Here is a 20,425-nt window from a genome sequence, read left to right as displayed (position 1 = left end):
CACACAGCGAGTATTTGAAAAGAGATTATCCTTGTCTTCCGTAACAACAGTGAATGTGACAGGGGTGGCACAGGATGTAGGGTTGAATTTATAAAAGAACATCTGCATAACACAGCAAGGTAATCTGCACGGTTTCTCAAAGTCAGTTTGATTTCGTGCCTCTTAGACCTATGCCTATATTCTATCTAAACCTGAAAAACAGGACAGGACACTGGACTGACTACACAGACTGCACTCCATTCATTCTTTAAAAGTAGATTTAGCCAGCATTTATTTACAATGGAGGTGATGCCAGCGACTACAGAGTGGATTTAGTTTCTTCCTTCGCAGTCTATTTTCTCAATCGTATTGCACTCCATCTCGATCCCCCGCAGTGTTATCAATTAAGACTGGCGAGACATCATTACCAAAGAACAGGAAGCACCTTTATAAAATGGATGACATCCACAGGGCTGGGGAATGGTATTCCTGCATTAAAAATTCACGCCTGGGCCCCAGTAATGTGTGCCTGGTTCGAGTGCTTGAGTGCAGAGCAGCACTGTCATACCTGGGTTGATTTTCACATCACTCAATAGTGCCTCCTAGTGGTTAAAACAGGGGTCAGTTCTGGGGGTACTCTGTGCATGCTGGTTTTTGTTCCAACCACAGTTGCAACCCCTGATTTGTTCTTAATAAGACAATTTTAATGTCTTCTAATATCGATTGAAAGATTTACTCTTTTATGTCACATTATGTTTGAAATAGCTTTGTACGCCATGAAGAACATGGTCAAATGTTCACGCCCCAGGAGTCTTCTTCTGTCAGATTAAGCAATACTAATATTCAATGGCATGTGTTTCAAATGATTCCTTCAGAAAGAGGTTATATTTTTGAATAGTTTAAATGACAGACCGACAGTTAAGATAAGCGGGATATCAAACTGATGAAAGTCTTGACACCTGGTCACTGAAATAAAATCAACAAACCGAGCATGCGTGTGTTCAAAATAATTGCAAAGTATAAATATTGGATATCTGAAAGAAATGTTTCATTTTCAATTCTACCAATTGGTCAAGAATTTGGCAGTGACAATAAAGAACATACACAGATGTCCCTGAATACGGGGACCCCTGAATCAGGTAAATGGGCTGGTTATGCAGAGCTTGTAGCTTCTGGTCCCAGCTAAACTTGTTCGCCGAGCTTTTCTGTTTGAGGATAAGCCCGTCAAAACTGCTGGGAGGAGCTCAGTCGATCCCCCAATCAAAGCTTCAATGTGATGAATCACAACTGGGGCCCAGCATATTTAGAACTAGTACAACGGTAGTCAGCGTTCAACTGCAGTGACAACATGAATCAGGGTGTTTACTGACACTAATGCGGCTCCATAATTGCCCCTTGTAAGATTGTTGAACTGAAATATTGTGTCCATTAGAGACACAAAGACTGAATTATCACTCAACGCCATTTTATGCACGGGAAACTAACCTCACTGTGTGCAGAGTAGCCTGCGGGCACAATTCTGTGTGAGGAAACATCTGGATTATTGGATTTGGGCTTGGATTATATCAGCGAGCGGGATAACTACTTAACTGATGTAGTTATTATACATTTCTGAGCGAATTTGAGCCAAGGGGTGGGCTTGCCTTCTGAGAATGATTCTAATGTCCAGGAATGGCATTGCTGTTGAAGGACACATTTAAAAAAAAAATTTCAATTATTTTGTTTCTCTCCAGGGCCAGTAGGTCATTGAATGGTGTGGTTCAGATCGAATTCTTTCTGGAAAAATAACAATAATAATAATAATAATAATAATAATAAATGCCAATGCAATGTTTTATTTTAATATTAATTTGTTTATTATTGCCACTTTCAGATAGAAACAGAGTGACACTATCACACAACTAAGCTAACAAAAATGCATGTTCTTAACAGGCTTGCCAGTGTCATGTCTGTGATGATAGTGTCTGCTCTATACATAGTCATGGTTATATATGAAAATCAATTCTGGGTTTCCAACTATGAGAAGATAACACCTGTCTGAAAAAATGTAAGGGATGCAGATTACGAGAAGCTTATCGTGAAGCTTTGCTATGATGTTTTGTCATTCAGCTACAGTACTGTATTTCCAACATACCATTGTACACAACATTCTTTCTTTATTAGACAACATGAGCTATTAAGTGAAAAAAATGAAGATTTCCTGGGTGTCCACAAATGCTCTGGACACAATATCTTGGAAGGAGAGGCTAAAGATTTGTCCAGTAGGTGAACATCTCTGTACATCCTTGATTATATTGGACGCGTGCGATATATTCATGAATAATTATTATGCAATTAGCATAATGTCACACACAAATGTTCTAGTACACATTGCCCTTCATCTGGCTGAATGAGGCCTCTAGAGCTACATTTCTGGTGGCCATATCAGCATATTCGTTGGTCCCAGGATCACCAAACCATGTTTATTGTCTAGCCTAGTAATCTTACCCTTGATCAAGGTATTCAGTTCGAATTGCTTAAGTATAATATCCGTCTGCACAAACAGACTGTATGTAAAGGATGTAGGCTGTGTACACCACTGTGGATGAGACCATGTTGTATGTGTCAGTGTAAATGTACATATAAAATATTTAGACCTGACATGATGGTAACTCGTCATACGCATGCATAATGTAAATAAACCTCAGAACAGGTGGTTAAGGGTGAGAGATGCAAAGTCCTGCACAGAAATGTGGTCTCAGTAGAGCATGCGGTTAGGGACCGTAAATATAAAGTCCTGCACATAAATGTGGTCTCAGTACAGCATGCGGTTAGGGACCGTAAATGTAAAGTCTACACAGAAATGAGTTCTAAGTAGGGCTTGCGTTTAGAGACTGTAAATGCATCATGGGCCAGCTTGTGTGTGACTAAAAGCCAGACAATTCATTTCCATAAGCAGCCATGGTGTCTTTAACTTCACATTTTACAGAAATGCATACTGATGCAGTCTTGGGCAGTGCAATAAATTATGAAGATTTTTATCAAGTATTTTTCTGAGCCTAATAACAATAATTACCAGTATTTGATATTTATTTGTTATTTATTTATTTGTAATCTGATGCAGTAGAGAACCTCCATGAGGACTGCTTCCAAGTGGAAACAATAAAAAAAAAGAAACTCCCGTTGATTGAGTGTTCTTGTGGCAGCCAATCAGCAGCGAGGCCATGCCGCTTCCATGTGATCATTTGATGTGTTTTTTTGTTTTGTTTTTTTTTGATGCCGCTGTGGCTGTGCTTCTCTGTGCTTCTCACGCCCCCCCCGCGCCCCCCCCCCCCCCCCACACACAAAGCGCAGTTACAGACCCCTATAGATCAGGCTTGGCCAGCTCCCCGCTCTGCTGAGCCAGCTGAAGCTGAACGGAGAGCTAACGAGCCTTGCTGCAACACAAAAAAACCCATCCACAATCAAAGCCCGGCGCAGACAGCAGGAGAAAACACGCGCAGCTAAACTGCGCTTCCTGGCGAGGGCGGGGAGACGCTGCGAGCGAATGGCAAAGCGACGTGCCTCCTCAGCCGAACGCGCGCCTCTCAGCAAAAAAAAATCCCTTTAATGTACGGCGACGTTTCGCAACGCAGCATTCCCCGCGACGGCGAAGAATTCCCTCCGCGCTCGACGCTCAGCCGAAGAACACGACTGCAGCTCTCTGAAAAGACGCGCCGCAAAACGTCCCGGTTACTCCCCCGGATTTTCGAGACCCTTTGAAGTCGTGACTTCGGCCCCCATGACAAGAGACGCTAAGCACTGCCCGTGCGGGATAAAAAAAAAATAAAAATAAAAAAAAGCCCTACTGCGAAGGGGGAATTCATCTAAAACCAGCTTCATATCAATCCCGTCCCCGGAAAATTCCGACCCTGCAGCTCCGCCCGTCACACAATCGAACGCGGAGTATCGGATCTGAACAGCCGCGCACAGCTCGAGCAGCTCGAATTTCAAAAAACGTAGCTCTTGGACGAGTCCTGCGACACACAGGCCAAGCCACAATTAGCCGCCTTTGTCCGATCTGTGTCAGATGATTGCTCCATTGAAGAGGGGCTCCTTGATATCGGGGCCCGGGAAGAACAGAGCTCGCGGACGCGGCTAAAAGGAGGCGGCCGTTTCTGTGATCAAAAGAGACGCGCCTTTAGAGAAGCCGACCGCCACTTCAGTCCACGCGGCCCCCGCCAATGACAGGGTCAAAAAAAACGCGCTTTGGGGCTTTTCGCGAGGCTAGGCTGTCGCCTGAGCTTTTCATTGCATTATCCATGACAAGCAGTTCGGCTCAAAAGAGCTCAAATTTGAAAATGTCACGAAGACCGCGTTGGAGATTGTAGTTTATTCACTCAAACGCTCTTCACCGCTGAAGAGCTGAATTAGAACGTCCCCAGTGAAGTGACATTTCCCTGCGCCGTCCAACTTTCATGTTTTCTGGATCTGCTGAGCCTAATCAGGTCATTCGTGGACCAACAAGGGAAGGGGTACACCGAACTGCCTGAATAGGTGCTTGGTTTAGCATTCCTATAAGGAAAATCGAGGAAATCAAAGATGCTGACAGATCTTAAGCAGTCAGCATCAGAATTCAAAAGGAAACTGCAGCAGCTCTAAAGGGAGATTCAACAGGAAGTGACAAACGTTCTGTCCATTGCGCTATATCAGTGAGGGTTAGAAGAAGCAGAGGTCGGTGAGCTAGACCACAGAGAAGACAGGAACACAGCGATGCTGACGGAACTGGTTTCACCACAAAATTCTACGGCCGTCAGACAGCTACACATCTCATTTCTGGGTGACGTACATAGCTCCCAAAATCAACCGGTTCCTCTCCTGACCACTGATGAAGCTGCACCTGAGATGGAAATGATTGAATTGCGAGCGGATGAACAGCTCAAATGTACAATGAGAGAGAAAAATGTGTCCCAAAAGAGACGTAATGCTACATATGACATGCATTATTGTTGAATAATGGGTGGCAGGGTAACAGAAATAGCTAGGGGTTTGGGCTTTGTAACATGAAGGTTTGCAGGTTTGATTCCCAGGTAGGGCACTGCCGTTGCACCTTGAATGGGGTTCTTCTGGACCCCTGACACCAGCTGTTGGCCACCCTGCTTCAGAAGTATCTCACTTGTCCTCTATTGCTCACTTTTCCTGACTGGCTTTATATGTGGTTAAATTTTGAATTGGGGATATGTGTGGGACACTTGGAATATGGCTCCTGCTGAAGATGGACTCAATATCTATGTTGTCATGCCCTTTCCTGTTTGTAAACCTTCATCCTGCTCATCTGCAGCTACTGAGAGGTGTATTCTGGGAAATGACCAACCTTAGGAACACACAGAGCATTGCTATCACCAAATTTCCCCACGGTAACTCTTTAAAATAGTGCTTACGCATTTTGGAAACTCTCTACAGTATATTTGCCTGTCAAAATACAAAAACTGAAATGGAGTTTCTGTGAAAAACAAAATCGGTGACTCATCTGGTTAAGGCACCTGCAGGGTTACAGGCAGTGTTGCCAGATTGGGCGTATTTCCAGGATGCTTTTTTATGTAATTGTGCGGGGAAAAAATGGCTTTCAGCGGGTTCACCATTGGCAGGCTGAGGCAGAGTTCAGACAGCAGGAACCCGCATCTCATCGCTCTCTAGCGACCCCTGCTGGGCGACCGGGCACCTGCCTGTCTGTCCGCTAAGTGCCTTCCTCCCACTCACCTCTGAACAAGCCCCACTCATGATAAACGGTAGCGCTTGGCATCGCGTGTTTCGGAGGAGAAAACACATTTCTCTGCTCTCTCCCAAAACCGTTAACGGAAGTGTCAGCAGTGGACTGATTTTTATGGACTCAGAGAGCGCGGCTATCGCTAAATAGCCGAGTTGAAACCAAGGAGAAGCAGGTAAATCAAAATCCCTGGATGGGCCAGAGACACCCATTCCAGAAAATAAACCCCAGATAACGCCAGACTGGATGCACTGAGCATGTGCAAGGCTCAATCAGTCACTCATGCACTCCAAGGCAACCAGTTTAATTACTTCTAGTCATTTAAATAACAAATTGGCATTCATTTTCAAATTGCAGTTGCCTTTTTTTATGTACTTACTCTTGACTCAGGGAATCCCAACAGTCCCTGCCTTCAAGTCAGTCAAAGTGGCAGAATGAGCAGTCTCAACATTACACTGAAAAGTGTACATTTACCAGTGTCACAATGGCGAACATCCATCTTTCATCTTTCCCTGGATTACCGATGGGGCTGCTCATAAAACCAGACGCACATGCATCGCAGAAATATAGGAAATATAGGGTCCCCAGGCTAATGGCCGGGCCCACAGAGCTTGGGGGGGGAGGAGGGGGGGGGGGGAGAAGCACTCTACCCTCCTCCATATTTGTTCACTGAGTAATAACCGGCCGAGATTCCGCCATTTCGTCCGCTTAGAAAATTGTAAAATATTAACGCGGTTATTAATGCCGTTTTTTCTCCACCGGTTGAAGCGCGTTTTAGATCACGGGAAAGGAGCGAGGGGGTCAGTGAAGCTTGATCGCGCCATTGATCAAGGGCTGATGAATTTTTAATACCGCGCCGTTAAGGAGATCCGCGAGCCCGAAGACCAAGGTCTTTCAGGGCGGGTTTGGCGGGAGTACGGAACCATCCGTATTTCAGCCAGCCCGGGCCACGGAGGCCTTCTGTTCTCTCCGGGCGACGAAACGTGAAACACGAAGAGTTTCGGTGAGTTTGCGACACGCGCCTTCCCTCTTACCCCTGTTCGAATCGCTGGGACCCTGTTCGGTGACAGCCCCGCTGTCAAAAACAGCGTACGAGCAGGTTCGCAGACGCCAGGAGGGGACTTTTTAAACAAATCCGGGGGACGAAATGAAGGCCGTTAGCCCTAACAATCCAAAACGGAGGGCTCGGAGGGCTCTGGCCATCTGTTTGTCCACAGATCCTATTTTCACAATGCAAATATTGCGAATTAAAAGCGCTCAGCTTGTCCCGAGTCAACCTTCAACTAACTCTCATCGGGAAGTTTAGAGACCGGAGCCAACCCCGGCTACAGCGGACCGATCAGGCAATTAGGAACAATCGCAAAAAAAGAACAAATAAGTAAATAAGTAAGTAAATAAATAAACAAACAAACAAATTAGCCGTCCGCGCGCTAACCCGAATGACTGGGGAACCGAATCCTTTTCCGTGGCAGGTCAGAGAATTAGTTCTGTCGATGGAAATATAAATCAGCACCTGACGGTGATTATAGCCCTGTTTCCCCAGCGGGGAGGATAATGAGCTCGCATTCTTCGCGTGTAAATGCCGCCCCGCTTCAGCCAGCGAAAGAGAGACAGAGAGAGAAAAAAAAAACAGGGCCACGCCGAGCGGTTAAAAAAGTAAAAAGCCCGTAATTATATCGCCTGTCGGTCGCTTTCATTGAAAGTGTCGGGAGAATGAATAAATCATGCGCCGCGCTATTTCAGGCTAAACGCGGCGTCCCGTCGGGGCTTTGTGACGGGGCCCCGTCCTCAGCCTGTTCCCCCGTCCACCCGCGGATAACACCTCCAGCACAGCCGACACGGGCCGCGCCACTATAGCGGTCTCCAGGCAGCCCGGAGGACTAGCATGCCCCCGCTAGAGAATTTAACTTCTCGGGTGCGTGCGTGTGAGTGTGTGACTGTGTGTATGTGTGTGTGTGTATCTGTGTGTATGTGTGTATGTGTGAGTGTGTGTATGTGTGTGTCTGTGTGTATGTGTGTGTGTGTGTGTGTATGGGTGTGTGTGTGTATGTGTGTATGTGTGAGTGTGTGTATGTGTGTGTCTGTGTGTATGTGTGTGTGTGTGTGTGTGTATGTGTGTGTGTGTATGGGTGTGTGTCTGCGTGTATGTGTGTGTGTGTGTGTGTGTGTGTGTGTGTGTGTGTCTGTGTGTCTGTATGTGAGTGTGTGTATGTGTGTGTGTGTGTCCATGCGTGTGTGTTGGAGGGAGGGAGGCTCTGCCTAGCTTTTGTCACACACATTCAATATCCTGTATTCAGTCCTCTGTCCTCAGGCTAATACGGTGTTATTTTATTGCTAAGCTCACACACTCCTCTTTCACTGGCAGAGAAGGGAGGGAGTTCGCATTTCTACAGCATTGATTTTTAGCCTTGACAAAAGGGCACTGATTGAAATCATATTAAAATCAGTCTCCATTGATTCCCCTTGATTTCCTCTTGATAGTCCTTCTTTACACCACAGTCAAAAGGACCCCTTCAAGCACTTTTTTCCTCAGCCGGTGCAGTTCAAGAACAGTCAATTTCTGCTCTTTATTTCACATAAAATCCATCTCAAATATGCAATAAAGATGAGCTATAGAATTACTATCTATGCTGCACCCATACAGTCACATATGCTGCTTTTTATTTTAATTATTATGGAGTGGGGGGAGTGGCTTCACTCTGATTGTCCCAACCTCCCCCTCCGATTATGATTATGATTATGGTTATGATTACGCCTCCGAGTTTGACTTGTCTAAACTTTCTAACCGGCCAATGCTTACTGTGTGAACTGGCCTTAATGTGTTCATGAATATGTATAACTGTAATGAGTATTGTACCTTATCAGAGCTGTGTTTTGCAGTTGTTCCAATGACCTATGGTATGCACTTACTGCACGTCGCTTTGGATAAATGCGTCTGCCAGATAAATGTAATGATTACTTAGGCAAGCAAATTTTTGTTTTTTGTAACGAGAGAGAGAGGGAGAGAGAGAGAGAGAGATTCTAATCTCTGTCCCAATTCCATAATGGATGAGTAACAAAAAAAGGTCAGTTCTGGGTTGGGAGCCCAGCATGTTCCAGCTGAACAAATTGTATTGACAACGAGGCACCATTCTAAAACAATATTACAAAGCATGAATCTGTTCACTGTAAAATATCATTTGCAAAAAGAAATTCAGTAAGATTGTTATTGCTGTTGCTGCTGCCATTGTTGTAATGATTCATTCATTGCTCTTGTTTTTTTTTATTGTTTTCTTGTGAGCGGGGAGAGAAAAACTGAGCTGAAAAAAGATGCTGTGAAGAGCTCCCCTCTCTTCCTCTGACTCCTCTATAAGCTGAAATCATTAGCCTATCCGTGGGCGCGACCTCTGACCCCGTCTGGAAGCCGGGGAAAAACAACTCGAGCCCCGTTAGCCAGCGCGCTCCTCAGCGGCTGCCCCTGCGGTGTAAAGACCTGCAGAACTCTCCACAACAGAGCGCGTGGAAGGAGCCAGTTAGAGCCTTCTAGAACCTTCCGCCCACACTGCTATATACCATAATGACCCGCTAACCTGCCACCAGAGCTCTGTCTTCCTTTACTCTTCACCAAGGAAAAACACAGGAAGGATTTCTGAAGCAGGTGTCAGTGCGGTGAGCTTACTGATGGTGTGGAAGAAATTCTCCAAATGGAAATATTTTATGATGGATAGAATATATTCGCTCTGTGAGGTGGTGCTCGTATCCCAATTTCGACAACAATAATCAGGGTTTTGCTAAGTATGTTGTGAAATTCATTTTGTGCATTTCTTCCATCTTTGCCAGTAGTACATTATTGTAATTATAATTATAATGATAATCATAATTACGTTATCAAGCAATGAACTGTAAAACCACATAGAGAATGAGTGTGGGAGTGTGTGCGTGCATATGCGTATGACAGAAATGAATACACTTCGCTGTACAGAAACACCTTAATCATAGGCAGGGCGGAAAAATCAAAGGGCAATAACTTCCGCTAATTAGAAAACGAATAAACAAAGGAGCACAGAAAACAGGCGGACGTTTTTAAAAAAAATTCCAGGTCAACACCAGGCCCCCTCCCACCACCAGCAGGTCTGGTTGAGAGCGCCACCAATGAAAACTGAATGAAAAAAGGAGAAAAAGGAGGAGGAACCTTTTCCATCACGGCGCGAGCGAGGGTCACGGGGTTGGCGATGTTCCTGACGCAGGAGACGGCTCCGGCCGCCAGCGTCCTGCCGTCCATGACGACAGCGTCCAGCTCCACCTCGCCGCCGGCGTTCAGCACCGACCCCCGCCCTGCAACCACAGCGGGCCCTCCGGTGAGCACCCCGCCCAAACGGAACGCCGTCCCGTACCGCAAAGGAAATGCATACGCAAACGCACGCATGCACACGCATGCACGCGCATGCACGCATGCACACAGACACACAGACACCTGCGCTCAAATGTTGTGGGCGCGTGTAGACGGACAGTCAGACGCACAAACGCAGGCATACATACACATGTGCTCGTGTAGGTGGACGCATACATGGATTCAACACACGCACGCGTGCACAAACGCAACACACGCACATGCACAAACGCAACACACGCACACGCACAAACACAACACACGCACGCGCACAAACACAACACACGCACCCGCACAAACACAACACACGCACGCATGCACAAATGCAACACGCGCATATGTACAAACACAACACACGCATATGTACAAACACAACACACGCATATGTACAAACACAACACACGCATATGTACAAACACAACACACGCATATGTACAAACACAACACACGCATATGTACAAACGCAACACACGCATATGTACAAACACAACACACGCACGCATGCACAAATACGACACACGCGCACATGCACAAACGCAACACGCGCACGCATGCACACACGCAGCTGTGTCTCTGTGTCGACAGCTGAGGGAAAAATCCTTTTCCTCTTTTCCTGTTTAGTTCAAGAACAGTGAATTTCTGCTTCTTATTTCACATTAAATCCACCTCAAATATGCAATAAAGATGAGCTGTGGAATTACTATCTATGCTGCATCCCTACAGTCAAATATCCTGCTTTTTATTTTAAATATTATGGGGCGGGGGGAGGGACTTCTCTATGATTGTCCCAACCTCCCCCTTCGATTATGACTATGATTATGATTAAGCCTCCGAGTTTGACTTGTTTTAACTTTCTGACCCGGCCTATGCATACTGTGAGGGAAAAAAACATGAGGCCTGTTTTTTTTCCCCTCTGTAAGAAAGCCTGTAATCTTGTGTGTCAAAAAGGCAAAATTCTTTCCCTGCTTCACAAGAGCCCTCGCTCTCTTAAAATCCTCTCAGCTCAGACCAGACAGAACCTCAACTCCAACGCAGAAGCCCCTGCTGGGAAGCTATGTTTTAAATACACGTCATGGCCACTCAAAGGCCAGTCATTTCAGACCCATTCACTGTAGAACAGAACAGCTTGCAGTGTGACACGGAGGTTATCCAACACTTTTGACTGAGGGGTGTTTCTGAGGAGGCATTTGTACCTTCCAACAAGAAAGCAGGGTAGCAAATCTGAACCGCTTCTGTAAGCATCCAGCTTTATAAATTATTATCACACACACACATGCATGCGTACACACACACACATACACACACACACACATACATACATACATACATACATACATACACACACACACACAAAAACACACACACACACTTGCTCTCACACACACACACACACACACACACACCTGAGGTAGTGGTAGCTGTGACCTTTGTACATCCACCTTCTTTCAGAGGGAAAATGAATAATCTTTTGGATAGTGAGTAACCTTGAGCTTCTACATAGAAGATAAGAGGGCCAAATGCGCTTGGGTAAAAACGTTCCAGAACCAGTTTTAGCTGTAGCACAAACTGCTCTAGCCCAGGTAGCACCTAGCCCTTTATGTACTGATTGCTTTTTCACATTAAAAGTAATTCTCCAGGTAGAGAGACGATGCAGATTCAACAGTGGTTTCACGGTTCCCGCACAATATCATCGTATACTTGACAGAAGTTTCCACGGCTATTTTTAAAAATTGAATATGATTTTTAATAAATGTACATATGTGCAGAGAGATTCAGCGATGAAAAGACAGCACCAGTGAGAAATATTTACAAGATGGTAATCGTGCATTTAGAGCTCTTAATAAAAGCACTTTCATATGCTTCACCATTATAGATATTTATCCTAAAAAAAATGTTATGTGCTGAAATACTTCCAATCAAAAAACACTGCACTGATTGTGGTTTATAATCTTTATTATTTATCTAAGTAAGGTTCTAACAGCGTGTCATTAAATAGAGAATAATGACAAAGGCATGGCAAATCAGATTAATTATAAATATTGCATTTATGGTAGGCTGATCTACCAATCTAACTAATCTAATTTAAATTACAGTGACTATGGAGAATTCACTAGGCCATTAAATTACCCAAATCCAGCATTTCTGTGTTTCCATTAGATTCAGACCACATACTTCCCATTGTTTTGCAATCAGAAAAGAGGATTTAAAATGGTCAAGGACACTTTCATTAGAAGCACTGTCAACATTAGCAGCCCCATTACTCTGTTCTGCAGCCTTTTCCAGGGTCGAGGGCAGCTAGACAATGTTCATAAAACAAGAAAATAATGAGACAGCACAGGCTGGAGCATTTGAATGCAAGCTGCTGTAGGCAGACAGACAGACAGACAGACAGACAGGCAGGCAGAAAGACAGACAGACAGACACAGTCAGACGGACAAAAACACAGTTAGACAGACAGACGGACACACAAACACACAGTCAGACAGACAGTCAGTCAGGCAGACAGACACACAGTCAGACTGACAGACAGATGGATGAACGGACGGACGGATGGACAGAGAAACAGGCAAACACTGACTGCCCCTGCATGAAGCTTCGCCTCTGATGTAGATGCATTACAAGTTTACTGGTTTCCATGACAGCGTTTAGGGGTCAACCCACTGTTCCCCTGGGCTACAGTCACTCCGCCAGTCATGCCACAAGCAGCACAGGCCCACATATGTACGTACATACATTCTGCCTCTCCTTCCATTGAGCACGTGCCCCGGAGAGGCTGTGAGGTCATCGGACATGGCCCCGCCCCCCCGGGCTGCATCAGGCGCGTATCGGTCCGGCCTCGCTGCAGGCGGAGCGGGCGTATGAAAGGATCTCAGACGAAGCGTAGCTAGCGCTCCTGCGCTTCGGCGAGGGCTCGCTCCTTTTACCCAAACTGGCAGCGGGCCAGAGCGGACGCGACGGGGTTCCTGACAGGCTGGGGGTGTCTAATGAGCTGTCCCTGTTTCTGCTCCTCCTGTAACCCGATGACTATCCTAAACGCGTCTCTGCATCGCAGGGGGGCCGTTACAGCTAGCCCGCTCCAAAGTGCAGCCTCCGCATTGTAACAGAGACCCTGCTACAGGGCACACCTCCTACTCTAGAATACAGCCCAAACTTCAGAACATAACCCCACTCTGGAAAATAGCCCCCACTCCAGAACATAAACCCACTCTAAAAAATGGCCCCCACTCCAGAACATTACCAGATTCTAGAAAATAGCCCTTGACTTCAGAACATAAACCCACTTTGGAAACAGCCCAAACTTCAGAACATAACCCCACTCTAGAAAATGGCCCCCACTCCAGAACATAAACCCACTCTAGAAAATGGCCCCCACTCCAGAAGATAACCCGATTCTAGAAAATAGCCCCCCACTCCAGAACACAGCCCCATTCTGGAGAAAATAGCCCCCCACTCGAGAACACACTGAAATGTACTCTGCCTCTGGAAGATAGTACCCACACTGGATCATGGCCCAGAGTAGCCGTTATTCCCATACCGGGGCTGAAAGCTCTACAGGAGTACCTGCTTCTACAACCAGCAGACCGTTGCATTTTCTCTTCTCATCTCTCCTTTAATTTCCTTGAAGCACAGTGAGCTATAAAGGCACTGCTGAATGGAAAAGGTGCCATATAAATGAAGCATCATTTTTATTATATAAGGGATAAGATCCAATTCTCACAGATAGCACTGTATATGACCACATTACAATAAAGTTAAATTGACAGAATGCACTCTCAAAAATTAAACTTTGTGAGCAGAGTCTAATGTGACAGTGAACTGTGGGATTCCTGCTTTAACAGGCTCATAAGGCCAATCGAAACTGTTAGCGTTTGTCGTAAACTGAGAGGGAGAGCTCTTTAGCAGCTAACCTACGACTGCACTCGCTTTTAATTGCGAGTTCGAGCGGCATAAGGCCGAAGACCGCGTGCGCTTACCCGCGTCGAACGCCGGGTCGTCCTCCAGGGCCCTGACGGCCGTTTCCACGGCGTCCAGGGCGGTCCCGCCCCTTTTCAGAACCCGGAACGCCCCCAGAGCTGCGGCCTTCACGCCATTCGTGCAGGCCTCGGACATGCCGGCGGGGATGGCCCAGGCCCCCCCGTGAACGACAACCACCGGTTTCACAGCCGGCTGCCTGTGACGAGAAAGAGAGAGAAAAAAAACAAGATCTAAAAATCTACATTCAACACAATGGAGCGGCTCGGATCTTTCCATTTGACACCCTAAATGTGATGCGTGAGGAACAAATCAGGGAGGCCCGGTTATTTGAATGCAGAACGGCACCCTGGGTAAATGTAGCTTTCACAGTTGGTCTCCCCGAAGAGAGGGAGCGTGAAAATGTGGCGTTGTTTACGGGAAGAGCCTTGACAGCTCGCTGTCATGTTCACTCATGTTCCATTAGGGAGAAGAGGAAGAGGGAGAGAGACGCGGAGGAGAGGTGGAGAACTTCCACAAACTTAATGCTCAGCGAGGTTACACTGGCCTCCTCAGCGAGGTTAAAATGGTCTCTTCGGTGAGGTTACTCTAGACTCCTCAGTGAGGTTGCACTGGCCTCCTCAGCGAGGTTACTCTGGCCTCCTCAATGAGGTTACACTGGCCTCGTCAGCGAGGTTAATCTGGCCACCTCAGCAAGGTTACACTGGCCTCCTCTACGAGGTTACACTGGCCTCCTCAGTGAGGTTACACTGGCCTCGTCAGCGAGGTTAATCTGGCCTCCTCAGCAAGGTTACACTGGCCTCCTCAGCGAGGTTACACTGGCCTCCTCAGTGAGGTTACACTGGCCTCCTCGATAAAGTTTCACTGGCCTCCTCAACGACATTGCACTGGCCTGCTCAGCGAGGTTACTCTGCCCTCCTCAGTGAGGTTACTCTGGCCTCCACAGTGCGGTTACACTGGCCTCCACCATTGAAGTTACACTAGCCTCTTCAATGAGGTTACTCTGGCCACCTCAGTGAAGTTACTCTGGCCTCCGCAGTGCAGTTAGTCTGGTCTCAACAGTGAGGTTACACTGGTCTCCACAGCGATGTTACACTGGCCTCGTCAGCAAGGTTACACAGGCCTCCTCAGTGAGGTTACTCTGCCCTCCTCAGCTAGATTACTCTGCCCTCCTCAGCAAGGTTACTCTGGCCTCCTCAACAAGGTACTCTGGCCACCTCAGTGGTAGGGACCCAATTCCAGTTTTGCAGTGCTCAGCCTTGCTCAAGGCCACCCTGAGTTTAGCAGCCCCACTGCCAAAATCAGTGATACTATGGCTCAGTCAGATTTACTTTTATGAAAATCGACATGAACACCGTTGTGTGACAAGTGTTCTCCGTTTCCCAATTAAGTAAAACATCTTGACATCCAGTTTCATGGTTTTTTTTCATGTCATGTTTGTGTGAGCTCATTCAGTCGACTACTCAATTATGAATGTGGACGTGTCATTGTCCAATTAAATGAAACCTCTCAATGTTACCTTTTCTCCCCAATTACTACAAAGATACCACATATTATTTTCGAGCACAACCCTATCAGCCATCATGTAGGAACAAGGTAGGATCACAGAATTTAGTGTCTTCTGTTCTAGCTGAATACAGTTCAGTGGCTTCGATGACACTGCCTGTGCTTGTGTAGTCTGGAAATAAGCCCTGCCAATCATATCAGAACAAATCAGAACACATCATGGCCAGTCTGGTTCAATGAGACACATTTCACATGCTGCGTCTACACGCTCTGAACACCAACATTTAAAACTGGGGTAGCACTCTTACAATAAGGTCACATGAATTGGCATTAACTAATGTAGTTCTTAATTAATTCATGATGCACAAATGACATTGATTAGACATAAAATTAACTTTTTATAGTTCATAGTTAACAAATACATTAACTAATGTATTAGTTACATGATTAGCAAAACAAAGGATAAATTCAATATAAACAGTAAAATACATTAACTGTTCATTTCAGTATGAATTGGCATTAACTAATGTAGTTGATAACATGGATTTAGCATGTACAAATGCATTAACAAAATTGTACAGATTCAGTAATTAGTAGCTCATAACTGCATTAGTTCATGTCAATTCATGTGACTTTATTGTAAAGTGTTACCAAAACTGCCAATGCCAATCTGTTTGCAGAGCGTCAAGATCTGAAACCAAACACGCAGTAAAGATTCATCAGAATTTAACATGTGTACCTTCGCCTTCAACTTCCTCTTGTGATGCACTATCCGAGAAAACATTAAGAGCGCGACTGTAAATATAACAGAACAGATTAACAATAAAGATGAACTAATGACCTGTCAGACGGCTGCAGCCTTTCTGAAGAGGAAGGAGGCCATTGTGTTCTGCTGACTGCTGACTAACGGAGGTCATAAAAAGCACTGGTCTCAATGGACACAGTGATAAAGCAGATTAATCAGCAACGGCTAACCGGCAATATATAATCAGCCACTGTTACTTGAAACGGCTTTGGAATATATTACATTATCAATCCAAAAGGCCTTCATAATGTTGATATATATACAAATAAACTTATGTTCGCCAAGTGATTGGTTCCATGAGTGTGGTTGACTTATCCGCAAGCTATCATGTCTTCCACACAATAATGATGCACGACACTGTTTCCAAAACAGTGCAAGCCTGTTTATGACACAATTGCAGCTCTAATTTTTTTTTAGGCATAGTACATCAATACAAGGAAATATTGTATTTGTGTATCTATTAATCACTCCCTAGCAAAAGTCTTGATTGTCTATCAAATATTTGCAAAATTACCAATTATTTATTGCTTCCCATTGTGCTTTTAGATGATATATAAGAAATTAAGTATGCTAAGTTTGCTATGTAAAAGAAGTTGTGTAAGTCACTCTGAATAAGAGCATCTGTTGCATGCCTGTAATGTAATGTAATATAAGTAGCGTGTAGAGTTCTATTTTAGCATGGAAGGTAATTAGCTATGTGCAGCACTAGGGGAAATCCACAAGCTAGGCTCAGAGAGCTGGTCTCCAGAGAAACCGATGCAGCAGCTAAAACTTCTGGAACTACAAGGCAAAGGAAAGTCCTGCTCGTCAGGCTTCTGTTAAAGGGACGGTTCACTGTGTGGAGGTTTTGATTTTTTATTTCCGCGCATGTTTGTTATTGGTGCAGAGAGTATTTGTGTGCGAAGAAGGATATCCTAGATATCCAAGCTACTGACAGTTTTAAATTGAAGCTAACATTATGGCCGACTATGAAACAGAAGTTTCAGCTGCGTTGTCTAACCTTATTTATTCAAAGCTGAATTTACAGATGGTGAACACCTGTCTGTGCAATACAGCAAGGAGCTCAATGTGAGCTCAACAGTGAATTCAAATAAAAAAAATGTTTATGGTGTAACCATGGGGAGCTCAGAGACTGTCTCGATTCCTAAAATGTACTATTTCCTATTTTCTAAGCTGACACTGTCTCTCTCTCCATCGTGTTTAAATAAGGTTTATGCCATCCTCAGAAAGCGTACACATCTTCACATTCCTGCAGACGGTCAGGTGATTGGGAATGCAGGAAATGAGCTGCAGAACAGCACATTAACCGGAACAGAGAAACGGCAGACGACGCGGGATTGCATTGTGAGGGCGTGATAATGAGATCCAAAAACATCTACACTAATTAGGAGTGAGAATATTGTTGCCTTGGTAACTGCGATGAGTGAGAGGGCAGGAGTCACCCTTGTGTATTTTAGAGAAGGGGGTGCAATTTGCACTTTTTTTATTCCGCAGGTCACTTTTCATTATGATCTGGAATGAGGGAAGATTTAGATACATTGCTAGCAAGGACGTTGAACGTTCTAAACAGAATGTCAGCACCAACACAACGTGAGAATATGAGATTTTGCACGAGATCACGTGTTCATGGCTGTGCGTATCTGTGTTCATACTGTATGTGCATCTCTGTGTGTGCGTGTGTGTGGGGGGGGGGGGTGGCAGTGGCTGTGTGAGTGTGCGTGTGAGGCAGTGGTTGTGTGCGTGTGGGAGGCAGTGGTTGTGTGAGTGTGTGCATGTGTTTGAGTGTGTGTGCGTGTGTGTGTGTGTGTGTATGTGCCTGTTTAGTATGTGTGTATGCATGTGTGTGTGTGAGGCAGTGGTTGTGTGTGTGTGTGTGTGTATGTGTGCGCGTGTGTGAGGCAGTGGTTGTGTGTGTGTGTGTCTGTGTGTCTGTGTGAGGCAGTGGTTGTGTGTGTGTGTGTGTGTGTGTGTGCGTGCGTGTATGAGGCAGTGGTTGTGTGTGTGTGTGCATATGTGAGGCAGTGGTTGTGTGTGTGTGTGTGTATGTGTGCACGTGTGTGAGGCAATGGTTGTGTGTGTGTGTGCATATGTGAGGCAGTGGTTGTGTGTGTGTGTATGTGTGAGCGTGTATGAGGCAGTGGTTGTGTGTGTGTGTGTGTTCAGTATGTGTGTATGCATGTGTGTGTGTGAGGCAGTGGTTGTGTGTGTGTGTGTGTGCGCGTGCGTGTGTGCTAGGCAGTGGTTGTGTGTGTGTGTGTGTGTGTGTGTATGTGTGCGCGTGTGTGAGGCAGTGGTTGTGTGTGTGTGTGTGTGCGTGCGTGTGTGCTAGGCAGTGGTTGAGTAGGGAAACGCAGTGTAAACAGCAGAGTCTCTGTCCCTGGGGGAGGGAGGCTGGCTGCAGTTGCTCCCTTTGCGGCTGACGGTGAATTAAAGCCTCATATTTCTCCAGCGGGTCTCATTTATTGATCCAAATGGTTATTATGCATTTAAGAAGACATCAGGGAGGTCAAACACTTCAGCTATGGATTCTTTATTTAGATGTGGTTCCCGCTAATGAGGCTGGTAACACAAGCTGGTGTTCGTTCCCCGAGAAAATGGCTTTCACGTTTCCTCTGAGGCCCTCTGAGGCGCTCTCACAGCTCTCAGTCCGGTCTCCAAACACAAGGTGAACTCTGACCGCACGCGTGCGGTCTGTCAGTCTCACTCCCCTCGCTTATTTAACCGAGAGTGCCGTTGTCGGTATTTTGACTACGGTAACTTCTGCTGGAGCATTTTAATGATTGATCTAAAGCACCTTACCAACATGCCTCAACAACTCAAAATCAAGCAAGCCAGCTAGCTGCCCAGTCTATTCGTTCACTGTGTGAGAAAATGTGACAGCATTAACATTTCATAAAATCGTGAAAGTATGAAGTCTGGCAAGGAAACTTCCTGAACAGATTTCAAAAATACTTTGGAGATTTTAGACATAAACCTCTCCACATGTTAAATAAAACAGCACACTAACATATTTTCACAAAATTGACTAACAAGTTTTGTATTTTTAAGTTTCTTTTCTTTACTGCATAAGCATTACTAATCAATTACTGCATTCTTATTGGAATACAACTTGCTCTGCCTAATGGTAGTTCGCCCACCGAACTTTTGTCTGTCCGTGCTATTCACCGAGCCCATCCACATACTATAAAGATCAGCACATGTGCCTATATGCCATACAGATCCGACAAAGTTCGCAAACAGCCACAGATCAAAATACTTTCCATTTACAACCTGCTGATATTGGCATGCAGACATTGAGATTAAGCGCCTCTGACTCAACGCATTAAGCAATCCTCGCCTGCTGTCAGAGTACTGCGCGCAGACGTTAAATAACTCTGACCCTCACATTGCTTTTCACGCGCATTTCACCATACTTCCGTTAAAACATCTCTGCAACATTAGCAACGCAAACGGAGTCTCCGTTCTTACATTGAGGGCAGCGGCGCTCCTTCACAGTCGCACATAATGTCCTACTTTAAGGAAAAGGGGAAAAACTCCGGTGGTAGGTTGCGATCTCCTCCGCACACATCAGCTGTGGCCTTTCACCCTCCCCTCTTTAACCGCACGTGCTTCGTTTGAGCCGCGAGATGAATAGCCTGCGTTCCGCTAGCAGATAAATCTACCAGCCGCTTGTTGATTAACTATGACATTCGCTCCCACACACTTTTATATGGTGCGTGCCTCATAGTAAATCATCAGGTCAGAAAAGACACGCACGCACATGCACAGTGCTATGCAAAAGTTTGGGCACACAGTCAAATTTCATGGTTCGTTGATTTTCTAAGTGAAAAGAAATTAACACAACCTCTGCTGGGGAAAATAGTTAAACATAGTTCTGTACATTTTAATGCACAGTTAATTTTTATTTGCTGAATTTAACGGATAGAAAAAAATAAAACAGTAGCTAAATGTGGCAAGTGCAAAACTTTGGCTACCCTGTTATTCACACCTAGTAGCACCTCCTTAGGCTTCCATACATTTGTAACCAGTCTGTCTATTCTTGTAGGATTTTTATTCCCCAGTTTACCTT

The 20,425-nt window shown here is 45.4% G+C and overlaps 1 protein-coding gene across 1 annotated transcript in view; it reads right to left on the bottom strand.

The window, feature by feature from the left end:
- si:dkey-103j14.5 (isoaspartyl peptidase/L-asparaginase) overlaps positions 1 to 20,062 on the bottom strand; it is a 49,673-nt gene extending 29,611 nt beyond the window's left edge. Inside the window, exons 1-3 of the mRNA XM_035399559.1 lie at positions 19,825 to 20,062; positions 14,048 to 14,244; positions 9,876 to 10,018 (exon numbers count right to left, since the gene is read on the bottom strand). Of these exons, the coding sequence (XP_035255450.1) occupies positions 9,876 to 10,018; positions 14,048 to 14,244; positions 19,825 to 19,859 (375 nt within the window). The 5' untranslated portion in view covers positions 19,860 to 20,062. The remainder of the gene's footprint in view (positions 1 to 9,875; positions 10,019 to 14,047; positions 14,245 to 19,824) is intronic.
- Between the last annotated feature and the right edge of the window lie 363 nt (positions 20,063 to 20,425).

Source organism: Anguilla anguilla, chromosome 18 (assembly GCF_013347855.1).
Source record: "Anguilla anguilla isolate fAngAng1 chromosome 18, fAngAng1.pri, whole genome shotgun sequence".
Lineage (NCBI taxonomy): Eukaryota > Metazoa > Chordata > Actinopteri > Anguilliformes > Anguillidae > Anguilla > Anguilla anguilla.
Note: the sequence above shows the minus strand (reverse complement) of the source record. Positions and strands in the feature narration are given on the sequence as shown.